Raw genomic sequence first — 22,079 nt, 5'->3', positions numbered from 1 at the left:
AGTTTTTTCTTAAATTTTTATTTTAATTCCAGTTACCTAACATACAGTGTTATATTACTGTCAGGTATACAATATACGGATTGAACATTTCATACACCACTTGGTGCTCATCACAAGTACACTCCCTAATCTCCATCACCTATTTTTTTTAAGATTTTATTTATTTATTTACTCATGAGAGAGAGAGAAAGAGAAAGACAGACACACAGGCAGAGGAAGAAGTAGGCTCCATGCAGGGAGCCCGATGTGGGACTCGATCCTGGCTCCCCAGGATCATACCCTGGGCCGAAGGCGGCGCTAAACCGCTGAGCCACCAGGGCTGCCCTCCATCACCCATTTAACCCAGTTCCCCAGTCCCTCCCCTCTGGTAACCATTAGTTCTCTATAATTAAGAGTCTGTTTCTTGATTTATTGCTTGCTCTTTTTTTTTTTTTCCTTTTGCTCACTTATTTTATTCCTTAAATTGCACATATGGGTAAAATCATACAGTATTTTTCTCTCTCTGACTTATTTTGCTCAGCATAATACTTTCTAGCTCCATCCATGTCACTGTGAATGGGAAGATTTCATTCTTTTTTATGGCTGAATAATGTTCCATTATGTATATAAACCACATCTTTTTTTTTTAAGATTTTATTCATTTATTCATTGGAGACACACACACAGAGACAGAGACACAGGCAAAGGGAGAAGCAGGCTCCATGCAGGGAGCCTGACGTGGGACTCAATCCCGAGTCTCCAGGATCACGCCCTGGGCTGAAGGTGGCTCTAAACCGCTGAGCCACCTGGGCTGCCCAAACCACATCTTCTTTATCCTTCATCAGTCAGTAGACACTTGGGCTGCTTCCATATCTATTGTAAATAATGCTGCAATAAACATAGGGGTGTACATATCCCTTTGAATTAGTGTTTTTGTATTCTTTGAGTAAATACCCAGTAGTGTGACTACTGGATCATAAGGTAATCTATTTTAAACTTTCTGAGGAACCTCCAAGAGTGGCTGCACCTGTTTGCATTCCTACCAACGGTGTAAGAGAGTTCCTTTTTCTCCACATCTTTGCCAACACTCATTTTTTCGTGTGTTTTTTATTTTAACCATTCTGACAGGTGTGAGGTGGCATCTCAGTGTAATTTTGATTTGCATTCCCCTGATTATCAGTGATGATGAGCATCTTTATAGGTGTCTGTTGGCCATCTGCATGTCTTCTTTTGGAGAAATGTCTATTCATGTCTTTTGCCCATTTTTAATTGGATTATTTGGGGTATTGAGTTTTATAAGTTATTTGTATATTTTGGATACTAACCCTTTATCAGAAATGTCATTTGCCAATATCTTACCCAATTCCATAGATTACCCATAATTGTTTTCTTCACTGTGCAGAAGCTTTTTATTTTGATCAAGTCCCAATAGTTTATTTTTGCTTTTGTTTCCATAGCCAGTGTCAGAGAGCTTACTGCCTGTGTTCTCTTCTAGTATTTTTATGGTTTCAGGTCTCACATTTAGGTGTTTAAACCATTTTGAATTTATTTTTGTATGTAGTATAAGAACGTGACCCAGTTTCCTGTACGTGATGCTGTCCGGTTTTCCCAGAATCATTTGGTGAAGAAACTGTCCTTTTCCCTTTTCCCACTGGATATTCTTTCCTGCTTTGTCAAAGATTAATTCACCATATAGTTGTGGGTTTATTTCTGGGTTTTCCGTTCTGTTCCATTGATCTATGTGCCTGTTTTTGTGCCAGTACCACACTGTTTTAATCACTGCAGCTTTGTAATATAAACTGAAGTCCAGAATTATGATGCCTCCAGCTTTACTTCTCTTTTTCAAGATTGCTTTGGCTACTGGGGACCTTTTGTGGTTCCACACAAATTTTAGGATTGTTTGTTCTAGTTGTATGAAAAATGCTATTGGTATTTTCATAGAAATTGCATTAAATGTGTAGTTTTGGGTAATATAGACATTTTCACAACATTGTTCTTCTAATCCATGAGCGTGGAATATCTTTCCATTTCTTTGTCTTGTCTTCAAGACAGTTCAGTTTCTTTCATCAGTGTTTTATAGTTTCCAAAGTAGTCCTTTCACCTCTTTGGTTAGGTTTATTCATAGGTATCTTATTTTGAGCATAGTTGTAAATAATACTGTTTACTTAATTTCTCTTTCTGCTGCTTCATTATTGGTACATAGAAATGTAACAGATTTCTGTATATTGATTTTGTATTCGGCAACTTTACTGAGTTTATCGGTTCTAGCAGTTTTTTGGTAGAGTCGGGTTTTCCATATAGAGTATCATGTCATCTGTAAACAGTGAAAGTTTTACTTTCTTACCAATTTGGATGCCTTTTTTTTTTTCTTTTTTAAAGAGAGGAAGGGCAGAGGGAGAGAGAGACAGAGAGCCATAAACAGGCTCCACGTCCAGCTTGGAGCCCAGAGTGGGGCTTAATCTCACAACCCTAAGATCATGACCTGAGCCAAAATCAAGAGTCAGATGCTTAACTGACAGCCACTCAGACACCCCACTTTTATTTCTTTTGTTGTCTGATTGCTGAGGCTGGGACTTCCAGTACTATGTTGAATAAAAGTGGTAAGAGTGGACATCCCTGTCTTGTTCCTTACCTTAGGGGAAAAGCTCTCAGTTTTTTCCTATTAAGGGTGATGTTAGCTGTGGGCTTTTCATATATGGACTTATGTTGAGATAGTTCCTTCTAAACCTAGTTTATTCAGGGTTTTTATCACAGATGGATGTTGTACTTTGTCACATGCTTTTTCTGTGTCTTTTGAAATGATCATACGTAAAACCTTGAATTAGTAAAAGAGAATCCTAAAGAGAGCAGCCATTTGATAAGATTAGTTAAGTGATCCTTTAGGAAAAATAATTTCTGTTGTCAGATTTTTACATGATTGATAAGTCAGTAGTATTTTGGTCTTTTAAAATTTTTAATAAAATATAAAAAATAAAATTTTTAATCAGAGTATAATACACTGAGAGTGGCCAAAATGTAAATACAACATATAAAACTTGTGGGTGAATATCCATGTATCTACACAGCAGTAGTATCTTTCATAAATGTTAATATTGAAGGAAAGGTCTTATGTTTTGAGTATTTTTTTCTACTTTTTAAATTTTTTAAATTATTTATTAGAGAGCATGAGCATAAGGGATGGGCAGAAGGAGAAGCAGACTCCCCACTGAGCATGGGAGTCTGGGGGCTCAATCCCAGGAGATCATGACTTGATCCCGGAGATCATGACTTAAGCTGAAGGCAGATGCTTAACTGAGCCACCCGGGTGCCCCTTTTTTCTACTTCTTTAGAAGTATTTAGATGCAGCTAGAGTTGGATTACTTAAAAAAAAAAAAAAAGTTATAGAATATATTTAAGAAACAGCTCTGTAGCCACAACCAGGGTTCAAATCTTAACTGATACTTCCTAGATATATAATTTAATTTCACCAAGTTCTCAGTATGCCTATACTCATCTGTGAAATAAGAGATTTTAATTTTACAAGAACTAAAACTAGATAAGAATTTAACACAATGAGTATGTTACTGGATAAGAACAAATTTAATTATGTCACATTCAGAATGGGGCTGATAAATATCTATTTTTTTTCATACCATGCTTAAGAAGTGATTGCTGACTTATTCCACAAATTTAGGTATAAAATGTTCAGCCACTGGGATCCCTGGGTGGCGCAGCGATTGGGCGCCTGCCTTTGGCCCAGGGCGCGATCCTGGAGACCCGGGATCGAATCCCATGTCGGGCTCCCGGTGCATGGAGCCTGCTTCTCCCTCTGCCTGTGTCTCTGCCTCTCTCGTGCGCGCTCTCTCTCTCTCTCTCTCTCTGTGACTATTATAAATAAATAAAAATTAAAAAAAAATGTTCAGCCCTTTTTCAAGATGAAGAGAGAAATTTGGGAATGAAAAACTTTACATAGAGATCAATATACAGAATTTGTTGACTCAAAATTAACCTTCTTAACCAACAGTGTTAATTCTGTGTGGTTCAACCCTACTAGTCAGAAAACAGAAAGTTAAAAAAGATTAAGTACATAGTTGCTAAATAGATTAATAGATTTTTAAAGGAACTTTAGAAATGAATCTAATTTGTGTGTGTGTGTGTGTGTGTGTGTGTGTGTTTGGAGATAAAGTAGGTGTTGAAACTAGGTTAGTTTCCATATCTTCTGAGCTCTCCTCCCACTTGACAAAAGAAAGAAATAGCTTTTATAGATCCTGAATTTACTGAAGTACATTGTCCATGAGGGTAAAAATCTCTAGGTTGTTAAGTAAAGGGACAGTTTAAGTTACGGGTTTTGATGAAGCTTCATTTAATAATTAATTAGATTACCAGAAACCTGCCCAGGGATTATCTTTCCTTGGCTTGTACATAGTTTTTGTCTTGTTAAGAGTAAAGTATGATTTTCATGCCCTATATTTTTTACTTATTTTAGGATGCTTTCGACTCAAATGTGGGAGTTATTAATTTTTGATAAAAGAAACAATTTACTAACTACAATAACTTTAAACTTGTGTATGCTCATAACATATGTCCAAATATATATGAAGCAAAAATTGACAAAACTACAAGGTAGAATTTGTCAAAGACATAATCATTGTGGAAGACTTTCTTGTCAGTAGTAAATATACCAATTAATAGTGGAAAGAAAAGTTAATTTGCAAGTGTTATATAAAAAACACATATAAAACCCTATGAAAAATGGTTTTATGATAGTATAAAGCTATAGTTTCCAGACTGTTCATTGAAGTACCATGGGGCTCTGTGGTGAACCCAAAGGGACTTTTGGGATATTCTAAATTTTAAGAGAAACGTAGTGACATTTAACATCTTTCAGATACCACAGAACTATTAGGTACTGAAGTAGTTCACAATTAAACATTAGATCGCACTCCATTCCTTTTAATCACATATTTTAAGAGTGAAGTAAGATTTTTTTCTTACAATTTATATGCCCCCATAACTCCCCCCCACCCCAGCCCCACAACCCTCTGCCAATGACTATTAAGTTTTTTGGACCTGACTACTTGAAAAGGAGGTACAACAGGTATTTTCTTTGGCCTACACTGTGGACTGAGAAAGTTCAGAAAGTTCTGGTATGAAGCAAGTATCAGTTAATTTCAGGCTGTTGTACAGACTTATGTTCTCTGATCACAATACAATTAGATTACAAATCCAGGAATAAGATAGGAAAATCTCATAATTGTGAAAAAAGAGATAAAGCACTTCTGAAAATACTTCGAGCATCACAGAAATCCTAATGGCTATAGGATTACCTAGAAATGCACAATAGGAAAAATATTACATGTCAGAACCTGTGGAATACAGTTAAAAAGGTACTTCACAAGAGACATATATAGCAAGTAGAGATACAGAACAAATAATAATAGCAATTTAAAAGGCATATTAATATACCTGTAGCATAAGTTTTAAAATATTAGTACTTCACTTAGTTTTTGCTGCATAATAAACCACTCCAAAATCAAGTAGCTTAAAACAATAGCCATTTTATTCATTTAATAATTCTGTGGATTGGCAGAGTGGTTCCTCTGGTCTGGGCCAGTTCAGCTGATCTCTGCTGGGCTCCCTCATTGACCTCCGGTCAGCTAGTAGGTTAGCTGGTGACTAGATGATCTGTGGATGGTCTCACACAAGTTTCTGGCTATTGGATGGACCTTGGTCGTCTTCTACACAGCCTCATCCTCCAGCAGGCTAGCACAGTGTTTTTTCACATGGTGATTTTAGAATTGTAAGAGCAGCAAGAGGAATGCGTAAGCACTCTTCAAATCCATTTGATGAATGTCCCATTGCTAAAGCAAGTCACATAACCACACCTAGAATTAGTGCAAGACCAGACTATCCAGAGGCATGGATAGGAGAAGGGGGATTCTAGCCATTTTTGCAAACAATCTACCACAGTTTGAATATAAGTAATTTTATGCCAATAGATTAGAGAACTTAGCTGAAATGAACAATTTCCTAGTGGGAAAAAATAATTTACCCAGCTAAGTCAAGAAGAAATGAAAAACCTAAGTAAATCTAAAAATAAATATATTATATCAGTAGTGATAAATTTAACCTCTTCCAACCCCCTGAAAAAGTAATCTTGCAGATAGTTCTCCAGCAAGCATTCAAAGAACAGATAATTTCGGCCTTATTAAATGATTTTAGAGAAGGTAAAGAGGAAACACTACCCAGCCCATTTTATGAGGCTAGCAAAACCATGTCATCGAGAGTGAGGCCAAGACAGAATGAGAAAAGATGTTTATAAGCCAATTTCACTTATGAACATAGATTTTTAAAATAATAAATAAAATATTAGTAAATTAAGTCCAGTAATGAATATCTTTAAAATTTTTCAAGAAAGGTTTATCTTGTAAACATGCAAGTTTTACATTGCTAAGATTCTAAGTTTAACATTAAAAAATCAATTAATTTACCACACTTACAGATGAAAGGAGAAAATTTATGTCCATATCAATAGATGCAAAAAGAAGCACAGTTTAATAAAATTGAGCATCTATTTGTGGCTAAAAAGGAAAAGAAAAAGATCTTAGCAGATTAGGAATAAAAATGAGCCTCTTTACTGGCCCCCCCCCCAAAAAGAGACTGCAAACGTTGTATGTTATGATAAAATGTTATCCTTGAATTGGGCATCATATATATAGGAGGTTTTAATTGTGTTTATGCTTTGTATTGTTTTTATGCCTGAAATACCTGGGGGAATTGGAGGAATGGAGGGAGTCTGATTTCTGAAACGTCTTTGGAAGCTTGATTATTCAGACTCAAAAAAGTTAAAAGAAAACAATAAAAATAGAATGGCATAAACTATAGTGAAACATTTAAATAAATTCCAAGAGATGTTAAAATATAATAAATTTTAAGATTAACCATTTTACAAATCACAAAGTACAATGCGTAGATATTTTTATTTAAAGTTTTGAAACAATTTCAAACTTGGAGTTTGAAATTCAAATTTACATTAGTACAAAAACCACTATACACTCTTCACTCAGCAGCCAGCTTCCTTGTTGTTAGCTTTTTTCTATATTTGTCTTATTCTCTCTCTCATTTACACACACACACACACACACACACACACACACTTTTTCTTGAAACAGCTAAGTTACAGGCATATGCCCCCATTACCCTTAATATGTCAGTGCATATTTCATAAAAACCTACTTTCCTATGTAACCATAGTGCATTTGTCAAATTAATACAGATAAATATCTACCATCTAATTCATAGACCTAACTCATATTTTGCTAGTTGTTCCTAATAATGTCCTTTGTAAATCCAAGGTCCAGTCTAGATGTTGCACTTGTCCTGTTTCTTTAATCTCATTCAATCCAACAGTTCATGACTACATTTTTGAAGACTAGTTTTTGTAGAATGGCAGATTTAGGTTTGTCTGACTTTCCTCAGGTGGTGGCTGTTATTCTGGTCAGGAATACTACAGAAGTGGTACTGTTTTCTCAGTGCATGAGACCAAAGGCACATAATGTGGATTTGTTCTTTATTTATGATGATAACCTTTGTCAGTTGGTCAAGATGCTCTCTGCCAAGTTTTTCCACTATAAATTAGTAAGTATTTTGTGGAGAGCCACTTGATACTATAAAATATCAGTGCAAGGAGTTTAATATTTGTGAGATGCATTAATTTTAAAATAATGTAGAATTGATTGCATAGTTGCTAAAGAAGTATACTATAAGTGGGAATTGGTAGGTAATCTAATGATTAGCATACATATTAAGCCTCAGTTTTTTTAAACCTGTTTGCTAATACATAGGACAAAAAATAGGTTTTTGCAGATAATCCAGTAAACTTAAGATATACACATATTTACACTTTTAACTTTCTACTTGATCTGAATTTTAACATCAATATTAATACCTCTTTAGGAATTTCTATTATAATCAAAAATTTCTGTAAATATTGTATTGAAGACTAAATAGTATACCCTTTGAAATTTTAAGTTGAAAATGATTTTAGAAATCATTCAGTCTTTTTTTAAAAAAAAAGAAAAAGATTTTATTTATTTGAGACAGAGGGGGAGAGGGCACAGCAGGGGGAAAGCAGAGGAAGCAGCGGAGGGAGAGGGAGAGGAAGGAGAGGGAGAAGCAGATTCCGCTGATCAGGGAACCCAGTGGGGGACTCTGTCACAGGACCCTGGGATTGTGACCTGAGCCAAAGGCAGCCGCTTAACTGACTGAGCCACCCAGGTGTCCCAGAAAGCATTCAATCTTTTCTCTATTTTGACTTAATTCCATAGATAAACTGTAAACTTAAAAGAGGATTGATTTACCCAAACTGATATATTACATGAAATGGCACATGTTGCTGCCATTACAAACAATTGAAATCCCGTAAGATGTAGAAATATATTTGCTAGTAGAGAATTTTTGTTTGTAAGAGCTAAATAACAAGCATTTATATCTGAGATGTTGGCAACTAAATGGCATTTATGCTAATGAATTCCTATTCCCCACATTCCCAACAAGCATACAGACCTTAACATTTGAGCATTGAACTCTTTTCCATCTAGCTGATTTGTTTGAGTAAGTAGGCGAAAGTTAGCATACTGTTAAAAATGTATTTGCTAGGCTTGTATACTAATAATGCATCCCCAAATTTGAGTCTTTATTAAAGATTAGGAGGCATGATATTGGTCAGAACTGTTGGTATTTAATATGTGCATTTTGTTTGTGTGTGTGTGTGTGTGTGTATGTGTGTGTGAGAGAGGGGGAGAGAGAGAGAGAGAGAGAAAGCTGTACTGTTACCAGTTAATTTTGTTACCGAACCCAGGATGTAGCCTGTCATTGGTTTGTAGTATGCACATTTAATTCATGTTCTCCTTATCCAGAACAAAAGAGATGAACACTTACTGAAAAAAAGAAATGTCCCCCAAGAAGAAAGTTTAGAAGATTCAGATGTTGATGCTGATTTTAAAGCAGTAAGTTATCTTGATGTTATAAAGTGTTTTTATAATGATTTTTATAATCAGAGAATTTAATTTTTAATATAAGATCAATTTTATAATGATTAGTGTATATTAACTTCAGTAAATTTAGTAACTTCATTTTTTTTAATTTAGTAACTTTAGTAAAATAGACTTAATAAATGTAATTTTGTTTAAAAACTTCCCTGAACTGTCTTTTTTTTTTCCTTTTAAGCAAAATGTAACACTAGAAGCTATATTGCAGGTATGTTATTAATTTAATTCTCATTTTGAAGTATTTTGAAATTGATACCTTTTAAATTTCTGAAGTTTAAATTTGGTGTTACAGAATGCCACAAGTGATAACCCAGTGGTCCAGTTAAGTGCCGTTCAGGCTGCAAGGTAAATACTAATTTGTCCAGAGAGAGAATTATTATAGATGTTTGAGCTGGTAGTCTAGAAGTAATACATTGTTATTTTTGTTCATAGTTTGAAAATTATAGCAATTAATTTCTTATATTGCTTTTTCTAGAAAGCTATTATCCAGTGACAGAAACCCACCAATTGATGACCTAATAAAATCTGGGATTTTACCAATTCTAGTCAAATGTCTAGAAAGGGATGATAAGTAAGTATGGATTTGAGTCCCTGTTCACTTTTTTTCAGTTAACTGAAAATTTAGGATTATAATTTAACCAATGGGTTCAGTTAGGTTTCGCATTCATTATGTTTTTCATTTGTCATATATTTTTATGTAATTTTCTAATTCTATGATCCTAATCAGAAAACCTAAAGTATTTCTTTTTTTTAGTTTTTGAAGTATGTGTATATTTTCTAGGAAAATTGTAGCTTCTGTTTATTGCCTATTCTAACTTACCTCAAATATTTATAGTCTTTATTTAATTTGTTTTTGTTTTTGTTTTGAGAAATATTTTAAAACAACCCAAATAGGTTTGAGTCACTCTTTGCTTATGAGTCTATATATAGATTAACCTCATGACTGAGTCAACATGAATGGTTTCCAGAACTGAGTGGCTTTTACCCTGGGAATAGTCCAGCTGGTCCACTGATCTTCTACGAAGTCTTTAATAGAACTCCAGCCATAACTAATTGTCTAATAACTTGCTTTTTATTTGTGGTAAATTAAAAATCAGGTTATACTTTTCCAGAATAGAAAGGGAAAAACACTGCTTTGTATCTTTTGAGGTGTGGCCCCATTTCGGTTAATGTTTAGAGATATCTTGGTTGTGCTGTATCATAAACCTCATCAGTTTGAATATTAACTGGGAAGAACATAAATTTGAACTCCAAAATATTTTTAAACAAATGCTGGTTTTTGCATTTGAGAGCATTTAGACTAAAATTTGGTATATTTTGCTAAATGTTGTCTAGTCAATTAGTTACATAGTGGAATATAAACATTGCCACTAAATACTTCCTTCTACTTTCATTGTGTGCTACAACCATCCCTCCAAGAGTGCTTAGTACTTATTTTATACAATCATGTATATTTTCTGTATAAGTATTTAAGTAAAAATAAGTTTTATGTCAGCTCTTTATTATTTTTTTTTAAGATTTTATTTATTTGAGAGTGAGAGAATATGAGAGAGAGAGAGAGAGAGCGCGCGCGCGCGAGCACAAGCAGGGGGAGGGGCAGAGGGAGAGGGAGAGGCAGACTTGCCACTAAGCAGGGAGCCTGAGATGGGGCTCTATCCTGGGACTCCCGGATCGTGAGCTGAGCCGAAGGCAGACGCTTAACTGATTAAGCCACCCAGGCACTCTTATTTCAGCTGTTTAAAAAATAGTCTACTCCCTCTACTTCTAAAGACCCCCTTTTTCCCTTGATCTCCTTCTCTCTCTCTCTCTCTCTCTCTCTCTTTTCTTACTTTACATTCCAGCCTTTGGCATAGGCTTATTTGTATGTATCTGTGAAATATGGCATATATACAAAAAATATGCTAAAATACATATAGGCCTGTGTAACTACTGCCCAAAGCAAAAACAAAATTATCAGTGGTTTGGATCTGACTTTATGGATTTGTCATGGGAAATTGCATTATCATGTAAAAGCCCATAGACTTTGGAGCCACATTGATGTTGGTTTAAATCTACAGTTTGCTATTGACCCAAAACCCAAGTGGTTTTGGAGCCTCAGATACCTCTTCAGTAAAAATTAGGTGATTGTGAGGAATGGAAATAATATACCCAAAACACTACAATATCAAACTTAATTACTTAAAAAAAAAAAAACACTTTAAGTATTTAAGTAACTTAAATACTTTTCAAATGTCATCTTCAAATACTCCCTGCTATATCATTTTATTTTATATATCTCACTGTTTTCTCATTTAAGACCCTCATTTCCAGTATTTTGCCAAGCTACCTAGACTAGCTTAATAAAGTAACCTAATAACCCTTTCTGATTGTAACTCAGAACAACATAAACTCATCATCTTTGATCTTATTATCCCTTTGCTTCTTTTCGGCCTCTAATATCCTCTTTAGACCCTACCTTTTGCTAAAATTCATCTTGTAGTTCTTATTTGCTAGTCCATTTTTTTATCTGGCCCACCTTTCTGACCTCACTGCATGTTCTGTCTCTGACATTTATTCTCCTTAAAATCTGTTTCCTTCTTGGATTCCTCTAACCATGTTACTAACAACCTCACTGTCTTTCTTTGATATTTATAGAGCTTTTTTTCTAAGTCCCTAACCTTTCACTCTCCTTAGTTTTTGCTCACTACTACCCTCTCCCACCTTGGTTTTCTATTTAAAGAAATTTATATTCTTTCAGCCATCTATCCTAACTTGATGTACATAATTTCCTTTGAATAGGTCTTTCCATCAGGCTTTAACCTTTTTTATCCATTTTTTATATCATGGACTCCAACATTATTTTCTTTACTCTCCTTTTCAGTAGCCCTCTATACTTAGTATGTCTATAGAATAAATTCCAAGTTCTGAAGCTTGGGATTTGAATTCTACTCCCCCTCACCCCCCCACACACATACACTTAGATAACCTACCCTCCCAATTTCATCCCTTGTTAGATTTCTGCATACTTTCTTAGCTTCTGCTCTCCTGATCTATTCCTTGTCATCTGTACACATCATGGTCATTCAACTCGTGATATTTTTTTTTGTATTCCAGTTGTTAGTGCATTTATTTCTTTATCTGTCTTTAATAGGCTAGTTCAGTTTTCACTTTCTTTGTGAGGTCTTCTATCACAATTCCAAATTGTGATAGTAAAATCTGAAACCTTGTAGTAGCTCCAATATATATAAAGCAGATGATGTAGTGGATCAGCTGGGGTTCTAGCTTTAAGACCAGTCTAGAAGCCATGATAGTATTCAAGTGAAATGGTGAGGGCCTCAGCTAGTTCAGTGATTTGAGAGTGATGCTATAAATATAAGAAATGTTTAGGGGGGAAATTGACATGACTTTTTGATTAGATGTTTATTGGAGAGGAAGGAGTCAAGGAAAATAATGACTGGCTAAATGTTGCAACTATCAGTGGACATAAATAAGCAGATTTATATTGACTGACTTTGGAAGCCATTAGGATAGTCAGGTGGAGATATCCAACAGGCAATTGGATATAACAAGATGAAATTCAAGGACAGGGTAAAGGATAACTGTAGAGGTCTGTGGTCATAAATATAACTGGTAGTTATGTGTCTCAAGATTTTTTGTGTTTTACAGTCCTTCATTACAGTTTGAAGCTGCTTGGGCGTTAACTAATATAGCATCAGGAACTTCTGCACAGACTCAAGCTGTTGTACAGTCTAGTAAGTAAATTAACATCTTTACTTGCTGGGAGTTTTATAAAGGCTAAGAAGTGGAGTTTTATTGTAAAGACTGAATTTTATCTTAACAACATTTTTAAACTAGTGAATTTTATGAGTTACTTTTGATGGTTGATATCTTTCCCATGGCTATCATATTTTGCCCACCTCAGGGTGGGTAACTATGATTAGTCTGTTGATCCAAACTGACAAAAGAAGCTCTTTGAAAAAACTAAATGTCACCAAGTACTATCAATGTATGGGACACTTAACTGACTTTAGGTGGCACTGAAGATGATTTTAGGTAGTATATGATATTGCAATAAATTACATTGAGTCAGTTAGTGAGAATACTGCTCTCTTTCAGATATTTCAGAAATATCAAAGGAGAAAGTTCCCAGTTAGATATTAGCTGTACCAAAAAGGTAGCAGATTTTAGACTAGGCTTTTAATAGAAACTAGTAGGTACAATTTAATAAGAATGTTTTATTTGCATTTTTAATTTTTTGGTTATTTTCCATTTGTAATACTGGTAAGTGATGCTGCTCTTCTATTTATAGAAGTGATAAAATTAAATTACAAATGTGAGGTCAGTTGAAACCATCATACATTGCTAGTGGGAGTGCAAAATGGCGGGCCTCTTTGGAAAACAGTTTATCAAAAGGTTAACCATTGAGTTACCATTTGACCCTGCAGTGCCACTACTGGGTGGAACCAACAGATATGAAAACGTGGCCACACAAAGACTTATGCATAGATGTTGCACATTTATTTACTCATAGTAGCCCAAACATGAAAACAATCCCAGTATCCATTAACTGATATGTTAGTAGATGAACACAATGTGTTCTATAGTGGAATACTATTCAGCAATAAAGAATGAAACACCGATATGTGCTATACACAGATGAACCTCAAAAACATTATGCTGATTGAAAGAACCCAAACACACACAAAAAAAACCCACATACTATACAGTTGTGTCTATATAAAATATCCAGAATATAAAAATCTGTAGAGAGAGCAAATTAAATGGTTGTCTAAAGCTAGAGGAGTGAGCAAGTAGGACTGCTATGGGTATGGCATTGTTTTGAGAGTGATAGAAATGTAAAATTAAACTGCAGTGATAACTGTGCAACTCTGTATAAATGCTAAAAACCATTGAATTGTTTCCTTAAACAGATATATTGTGTGTAAATTATATCTCAAAACCATTTAAAGCGTGAGTTGGTTTTAATTTAAGTGTTAAGTAAATAATACAGGTAGTTCAGAGATACAACAAAAAATCCTGGAAGTAGTAAGTTCAGAGATACAACAGAAAATCCTGGAAGTAGTACACAAGTGACTGAAATTTAAGAAAAAATGATCTAGCTTATGTTTAGTTTCCTACCTAGAATGAGTATAATACCAGTATTTTATTTATTTTTTTTTATTTTTTTTTAATTTTTTTTTTTTTTTTTTTTTATTTATGATAGTCACAGAGAGAGAGAGAGAGAGAGACAGGCGGAGGGAGAAGCAGGCTCCATGCACCGGGAGCCTGATGTGGGATTTGACCCCGGGTCTCCAGGATCGCGCCCTGGGCCAAAGGCAGGCGCCAAACCGCTGCGCCACCCAGGGATCCCTAATACCAGTATTTTAGAACTTATATTAACATGTAAATTATGTAAGAGTAAGGATTATAATGATAAATTATTTTAACATATAAGGTAAGCCAGATGTGGGAATGACCCTTAGTTCAAATCTCATATCAATAAATGAGATTACATTGGCTAAAGTCTTCTATTCTAAATTTATGTGTTTGGGGGTGAGGGGGACGGAACTTTTTTTTTTCCATTATAGGAAAAATTTTCTTTTTTTTTTTTTTTAAGTTAATGATATAATAGCAACTTTTAAATCTTGCCAGTAGGCGTGTTACTCAAATATTACTAGGGGAAAATACTAAAATTAACTTTTTTAGGGTAAGGGTATTTGCCACATTTATTCATTCAGTGAATTGTAAGTGGGTAACTATAGTGTGCCAGGCTGTGTACATTTTATCAACTTATTTAGCCTGAAATCTGTAAGCTCTTCAACATTTTGCAGTATCAATATTTGTTTTTATTAATAGATGCCGTACCTCTTTTTTTGAGACTTCTCCATTCACCACATCAGAATGTTTGTGAACAAGCAGTATGGGCTTTGGGAAACATTATAGGTAAGTTGGATTTAGGTTTAAAAAGACTCCAATTAAGAATCTTAATTAACTTTTTTCCTACATTGGCATAGCCATTACATCCTATGTTTCCTCTAATAAAATTAGAGGGTCCACGCCTCTAATCAACATGGGTTGGCTATCTTCTTGCCTCATAAATACTACCTTAAGATGGTACCTCTTGAAACAGATATGAAATTTGCTATCGGGATTAGTAGGTTAAATTTGTGTTCTCCAAATCAAAATCTGGAGAAACAGCAATACTTGATGCCCTTGACTAATGGTGAGGAAACATAGAACATCAGTGTCCCAACATGAGCCATTGCATACATTTCAGACTTTCTCATCCTGAATGTAATTTTTTTTTTAAATACAATTTTCATTTCTGTAGGTGATGGTCCTCAATGTAGAGATTATGTCATATCACTGGGAGTTGTCAAACCTCTTCTGTCCTTCATCAATCCCTCCATTCCCATCACCTTCCTTCGGAACGTCACATGGGTCATTGTCAATCTCTGCAGGAATAAGGACCCCCCACCGCCTATGGAGACAGTTCAGGAGGTAAATGAAGAATTGCAAAGCCCAGATGGTATATTTTCCCTATGTTTATGCTTTAGATTTTCATGCACAGGGAATGAAATAATGCATATACTGATTTTATTGCAGGTATGAGATTTTTTTTAAGTAACATATATTTAATTTTTTATTCCTGTGAAATGAAAGTTGAGTATCTTACGGCACCTGACAAAATGTTAGTCCACCCTAATTCTTATTTTTTAATGCCTACTTTCATAAAATTAAAAAAAAAAAAAACTGCTTTCAAAAAGAAAAATACAATGGGAGAAAACCAAATCTCAGAGGTTTTGCATTGTTGGTTTACTACTAAAACAATAAGAGATTGCTACATATAAAACTAGTATATTTATATGAATATATATGTTCTTGAATGAATTTGCTTTAAGTCCAATTAAAATTTCCGTAAATTTCTGACAAAATCAGTGTTCTTAAATGTATGACATACTTTGTGTTAGATCTAATTAAACAAAGTCAAAACTTTTCTATTTACATTTAATTTGTAAATAGATCTGAGTATTTTAAATTTTTAAAAATTCTGTGCAACCTTTAATCACTTGACTGTGTTGAAAAATGTTAACTATGAATCTTTATAATTGACATCTTTCACCAGCTTCTGGGTTTTGCTGTTATGGAAATGGAAAGGGTACTTAGTATGACTCCTCCACCCCCACTTCCTCCCTCCCAAGTTAAAAAAAAAAAAAAAAGATCTGTAAAGCCTAAATTCAGCAAATAAACTGTATACTTTGTACTGATTATAATCTTCTTCACTAAATCTTAAGTCAGAACCTTTAACTTGACTGAAGTAGCTAATTAAATAAAATCATATCTTATTCTTTAAGCAGGTAAGTAAAAGGACAGTTTTTAAAAAAAGCTTTTTTTAGGGATACCTGGCTGTCTCAGTCAGTAGAGCATGTGACTGTTGATCTTGGGGTTGTAAGTTTGAAGCCCACGTTGAATATAGAGATTATTTAAAAATAAAATCTTCAACAAAAAAAAAAAAAAACAGCTTTTTTTTTTTTTTAGATAACTGTGCTGTATAGTTGCATCTCCATTCTTTCCACTTGACATATGTCATAAAGTTACTAAAAACAACTGTTTTTCCTTTAAGGTACATTAATCTTTGCCAGATTTTATTTGGATATTTAAATTGGACATCTGAACTTTGGTTTTGGTTTTTTAGATTGAAGTGAAATCAGATTTTCATTTTTCTAATAAAAATTCAAACAAATTTAACATCTTTTCTTGCTCTGCAAGTAGTATTTACTACTTTTTGTATCACAGTTATTCATTTTTATAAAGACATACTCATCAATCTACTGTTATTTATTGTTTATCTTTTTTCCTCAGATTTTGCCAGCATTATGTGTCCTCATATATCATACGGACATAAATGTAAGTAAAGCAGAAGCTTAGGTTTGGGACTCTGTTCTTGATGGGACTGGAAGGGTTATTTATTTATTTTTAGACTTTGTCTTAGCATATGTTTTATTGTGAAGCTTCCACAATATGTGACTGTTTTTCGAAATAGGATTAAGGTTATATTAACTTTGTATCTTAAGTTATTCAGATAGCAAAAATGCTAACTTTAGAGAAATTTCACATACATAGTTAGATTGTCTTAAGTATCAATATTTATTGGGATCCCTGGGTGGCGCAGAGGTTTGGCGCCTGCCTTTGGCCCAGGGCGCGATCCTGGAGACCGGGGATCGAATCCCACATCAGGCTCCCGGTGCATGGAGCCTGCTTCTCCCTCTGCCTGTGTTTCTGCCTCTTTCTCTCTCTGTGACTATCATAAATAAATAAAAATTTTAAAAAAAATGAATTTTCTGCTAAATTTAATTCTAAGCATTCCATCAGCTAAGATTAAAGGGAAAATAAACAGAATATCTGATATTACCCTCAAGACTTTTACCCCAGGACCTTATGGCATAATGATTACAGCTAAATGAAAGCTTCCACCATCTACTGATGATGTTTATTTGAAAGCCAGGGGTATTAAATGGCAAAGTACTCAATTATAGTTGTATCTGTTAAGTTTGGCAAATACTCATGGATTATTAACCACCTAAGATAGAATTGTGCTGTGAATTGTTGACTCAAAGATAAGACATACAGACTAGAATTGTGCTGTGAATTGTTGACTCAAAGATAAAGAAGACATACAGACCATGCCTTCTAAGACCTTAACATTAGTAGCAGGTAAAAAGTGTTGAAAGGAAAGAACTTTTGTTGATGACTTGCTATGCTGAACCTATTTCTGTAATTTCCTACAGATAAGGAGTTTGAAATTCAGTAAAATAACCTTTCTGGCAACCAGAAAGCTTCACTGAGAAAGTAACATTTGAAATAAGTCTCACATGGAGAAGGATGGCGGTAGAATGGCAACAGGGGTAGCAAAGATGATTATTTGAATAGCCGGCATTTATTAAGGGTTGAAAATGTGCCAGGCACTATTTTAAGCACTTATCATATATTAGCTCATTTATTCCTTATGAAAATGAGATTGGTACCATTATTATCTCCCTCTTACAAACGTGGTAAAAGAGGCAGGTAGTTAAGTAATTCGTCTAATGTGATACAACTGTGACAAGCGCTATTTTGTTAAGTGGAAAGTCATTTCAGGTATATGAGGAAAGATACTAAAGACTCAGGAGCATACTTGGAGGGTTTGGAGAATACAGATAGTTAATAACCCAACACATTTTCTGAGGAGTTAAGTTGTAGAGTTTTGAATCCTGTGTTAAGCAGTTTGGGGTTTCTCCGGTGATCAGTACAGAGTCATTGAAGATTTTTAAATAGAGGAGTGATGTCATATCTGTTATAGTTAGATAACTTAGAAGAGGTATTCAGGGTTTGGAATGGGGAAAGTATGAATACAAGTAGGCTTATTTTGCTATCATAATTGGTTTAAAGAAGTTGATGAAGGTCTGAAGTAGATGAATGAGAGGAAGATTTTGAATATTAATAGATGAAATAAGTAGAACTTGAAGAGGAAAGGATCAAAGTGAAGGAAAAGTAAAAATTACTTTAGTTTCTGATTTAGCAGTCATCATTGATAATATAATGCCATAACCATCAGGAGTAAAGCAAAAGGATGAGACTGGTAGAGAAAGATGAGTTTATTGTAGGGCAGAGATATTGATTCTGATTTATTTGTTGTTTCTCCGTAGCGATATTCCAAGAAGGAAAAGGTAATGCAGGTTTGAGAGTTATTAGTATTTAAAGGATTCATGAAAATATGGGGGAAAAGGCTAAAAATTGAATTCTGAGAAATTCTCTGCATTTGAGCAGTGACAGCAAGAGAGGAAGAACCAGCAAAGGAGTTGGTAAAACTAGAAAGATGGAAGAATAAGTTATAAAAACAAAGAGTGGGTATAAATATGGCAGGAATTTAGCAGTTTCTGGATCATACAACATCTCCTATACCACTTTAAGAGCCATATATCCTTTATGTAGCTGATACCAAAGAATAAAGGTCTAATTTGTATTCTGGATGAATGAATGAATGGTCAAATCATTATGTGACGTGTAGATTTTAGGGGAAAGTGGAATTGAGAAGACAAATTGGTGGTTGTAGTTTGGATGAGAGAAAATTAGCACCAGTTTTAGAGCTTAGATATTAGGAAGACAAGAGAAGACTCTAAAAATATTTCAGTGATAAATTTGCTGGGTTTCATATGGATGGTAAGAAAAGAGGAAGTCATAACCCATCTTTCTAACGTGGGTTTTAGGGTTTAGGACACAGCGGAAAACAAGAATAGCAACAGGCAGAGGAATGAAATAGCACAAGCCACTTAATTTATGAGACACTGACTAGCGAGAAGCTGGGTTGGGGTGTGGAGATAATTAGTTGGTTTTATAGATTACAATATGCTGATGTGACATTAGAAGAAAAACTAAATATTGACCCTTAGGAGTAGAGAAGAAATCTGGACTGATTCAGGTTAGTCTGTGTTTATTGCTTTCTAGCTATTGTGTTTCTTAAATTTGCAGTCCCTATGATTCTGTAGCATTTGGTTTTCCTGCCCTTTTTGAAGTTGTTCACTCATGGCCTGATGACATGCTGAGACAATTTTGAGTGTTACCTAACACTTAATTCAAATCTAGCTTATTTTAGTATTGCTGGTGCAAATGAAATTAATCCGTTGTAGCAGATTGGTTATATGTGGAGACTTGACTGTTGGTGACACTTGATGATAAGCATGTCAGGTTCAGTGAATTGCTAGAAAGAGTCACTGAAAAGCTATTACATTCATATTTATAGTTTATTACAGCAAAAGGATACAGATTCATTTAGGAAAAACTTAGTTATTTCCTATATAGGGAAAAGCCTAGTCCTTCCCAGCTGTGTGTCTGTCTTCTGTATGTCTCTGTTACACAGAACACTTCACTTCTGATACTTCTGGTTGCCAGATGTATAGGGGTTTTCCCTACAACAACATGCAAGTCTCTGTGATACCGTCTGGGTATCCTACATTTAATTTGTGATACGGTCTACCTGGAGAGAATGTCAGATCCCACAGGTTAAGCATTCGTTTCTCTCCGGTCCCCAATGCCCGCCCTAACACTCACACACTTCAGATGTCAGTTGCAGGCCCAGATTGTCACCTGTGCTTCTGACTAACTGGCTATAGATTGGAAGTTCCAACAACCCTCTCCTTGAGTTCGGTTAGGTTAATTTGTAAAAGTGGTCCACAGAACTCAGGGTAACACATTTACCAGGTTATTAAAGGACATGATAAAGGATACAGATGAAACGATATAAAGGGCAAGATCCAGGAGGACCCTGAAGGCAGGAGCTCTACCCATAGGGAATTGGGGCATACCACCTTCTGGGTGTGTATGTATTTACCCATGTGGAAGCTCACTGAACTCTGTACTATTGGAATTGGTATGCAGGCTTCCTCATGTAGGCATGATCAATTATTAACTCATTTCCAGCCCTTCTTCTCCCCCCTGGTGGACGAGGGGTAGGGTTGAAAACTCCAAACTTCTAATCAGGGCTTGGTCTTTCTTGCAACCAGCATCCATCCAGAGTCGCCTCAATAGAACAAAAGATGCTCCTAGTTCTCTTATCACTGAGGAATGTATAAGAGTGTAGGAATCCTGTGTCAGGGACAGGGGTCAAAGGCAAATACTAGAACATGAGGTGTTCCTAGTCTCTTATCACTAAAGAAATTACAGGAGTTTTGTGCCAGGGACAGATACCTATATATAAAAATATTTATACTATTTACATGTGTAAACATATGTACATTATTATTTTACAAGATTAAAATCAACAAAGGCAAAAGGCACAAGAGGCCAGAGTTTAGGAGAAACCAGATGCAGGTTTCCAGTTCTCCTCTCCCAGTAGGGTTGTTAGGACAGTGCTTTATTTTCCCAGTAGCAGTGTGTGACACAGATGAACACATGAAATACTGCTAACCGGGAACCTCCTGAACCTTGGTGTGCAGGGTATTCATTGGGGGTCATTCATGTAGGCATGGGCAGCCTGCATGACTGCCCTTACCTACTCAGTCTCCATCCCCTTCTGAAGGTCACACTGATACAGTGTGGCCCACAACTTCAAGCAAACTAAGAGAGATATTCAACTTAAGATCACAATGTTACATAAGCTGTTTGCCCAAGATCTCAGGCATACAGTGTTATCAGGCAAGGATAATCCAAGAACTCAGAGGTTATCTCAAAGGACCGGATCAAGGGCCAGTCCTTTTCTTTGGAATTTGTAGGATGTGAGTACCCATAGTCTCCTGTGTTACCCATTACTGCATATAAGGATTAAATGTTAGTACACAGTTATGACCCAATTCAGCTCTAGTTGTCTCCGAAGCATGTATGAAGTTGACATTCCATAGACATTCCATTGATATCTAATCTTCCAGGAAATGCTGTACATGTTAATAGCAGTTTTCTATAACAGTGCCTAACAGGACATTATTTGTTAGCACATTAATTGGTGGTGACATAAATCAATTGATGGTCTTTGAGCTGAGCATATTCTTATTGGAAGACTTTGAGTTGCTGGAGATTTTCCTTTGGTTTTATATGCCAGTTTCCAAGATTATTATTTCAAAACATTAATCATGTAGAATTATCAGTCTTTTGCATGTATGCTCTTATGTGTCTAGAGATTAGCTTTCTAGCAGTCTTAAAGTATCTGAAGTATTGGCTAAAGTAAAACCTTTTAAAGCTTTCTAGCAGAGAAAAATAGACATGAATAGTGAAAAATAATTAAAGAAGCCCAAGATTACTGAAGATTTTGTTGGCATATCATTAATGAGATGATTAGCTGGAAGAAGAGTACAGTCACTGACTATTAGTGGCTATAAAAGCCAGGTAGTTTAGCATGGAAACCAAGAAAAGGGGAAAACCAAGAAAAAAAAAGAGAAGTAGAGGGGGAAAGTATAAAATAACAGTTAACATTAGGAAAGGCAACAAAAGGTAAAATTATAAGCATCAAAAAAAAAAAATTACAAGCATCAGGGACATAGAGAAGCTGTTAGCCTGATAATGGAAATGAGAAAAGCAAACTGATGAAAACAGAAGTTGGAGTGGCCTGATAACTGTGTGCTG

The 22,079-nt window shown here is 35.1% G+C and overlaps 1 protein-coding gene across 1 annotated transcript in view; it reads left to right on the top strand.

The window, feature by feature from the left end:
• KPNA3 (karyopherin subunit alpha 3) overlaps positions 1 to 22,079 on the top strand; it is an 89,567-nt gene that overhangs the window by 53,062 nt on the left and 14,426 nt on the right. The window contains exons 3-10 of the mRNA XM_041731144.1: positions 8,877 to 8,966; positions 9,187 to 9,216; positions 9,301 to 9,353; positions 9,484 to 9,579; positions 12,654 to 12,739; positions 14,844 to 14,930; positions 15,319 to 15,488; positions 16,851 to 16,895. Of these exons, the coding sequence (XP_041587078.1) occupies positions 8,877 to 8,966; positions 9,187 to 9,216; positions 9,301 to 9,353; positions 9,484 to 9,579; positions 12,654 to 12,739; positions 14,844 to 14,930; positions 15,319 to 15,488; positions 16,851 to 16,895 (657 nt within the window). The remainder of the gene's footprint in view (positions 1 to 8,876; positions 8,967 to 9,186; positions 9,217 to 9,300; positions 9,354 to 9,483; positions 9,580 to 12,653; positions 12,740 to 14,843; positions 14,931 to 15,318; positions 15,489 to 16,850; positions 16,896 to 22,079) is intronic.

Source organism: Vulpes lagopus, chromosome 16 (assembly GCF_018345385.1).
Source record: "Vulpes lagopus strain Blue_001 chromosome 16, ASM1834538v1, whole genome shotgun sequence".
NCBI lineage: Eukaryota > Metazoa > Chordata > Mammalia > Carnivora > Canidae > Vulpes > Vulpes lagopus.
Note: the sequence above shows the minus strand (reverse complement) of the source record. Positions and strands in the feature narration are given on the sequence as shown.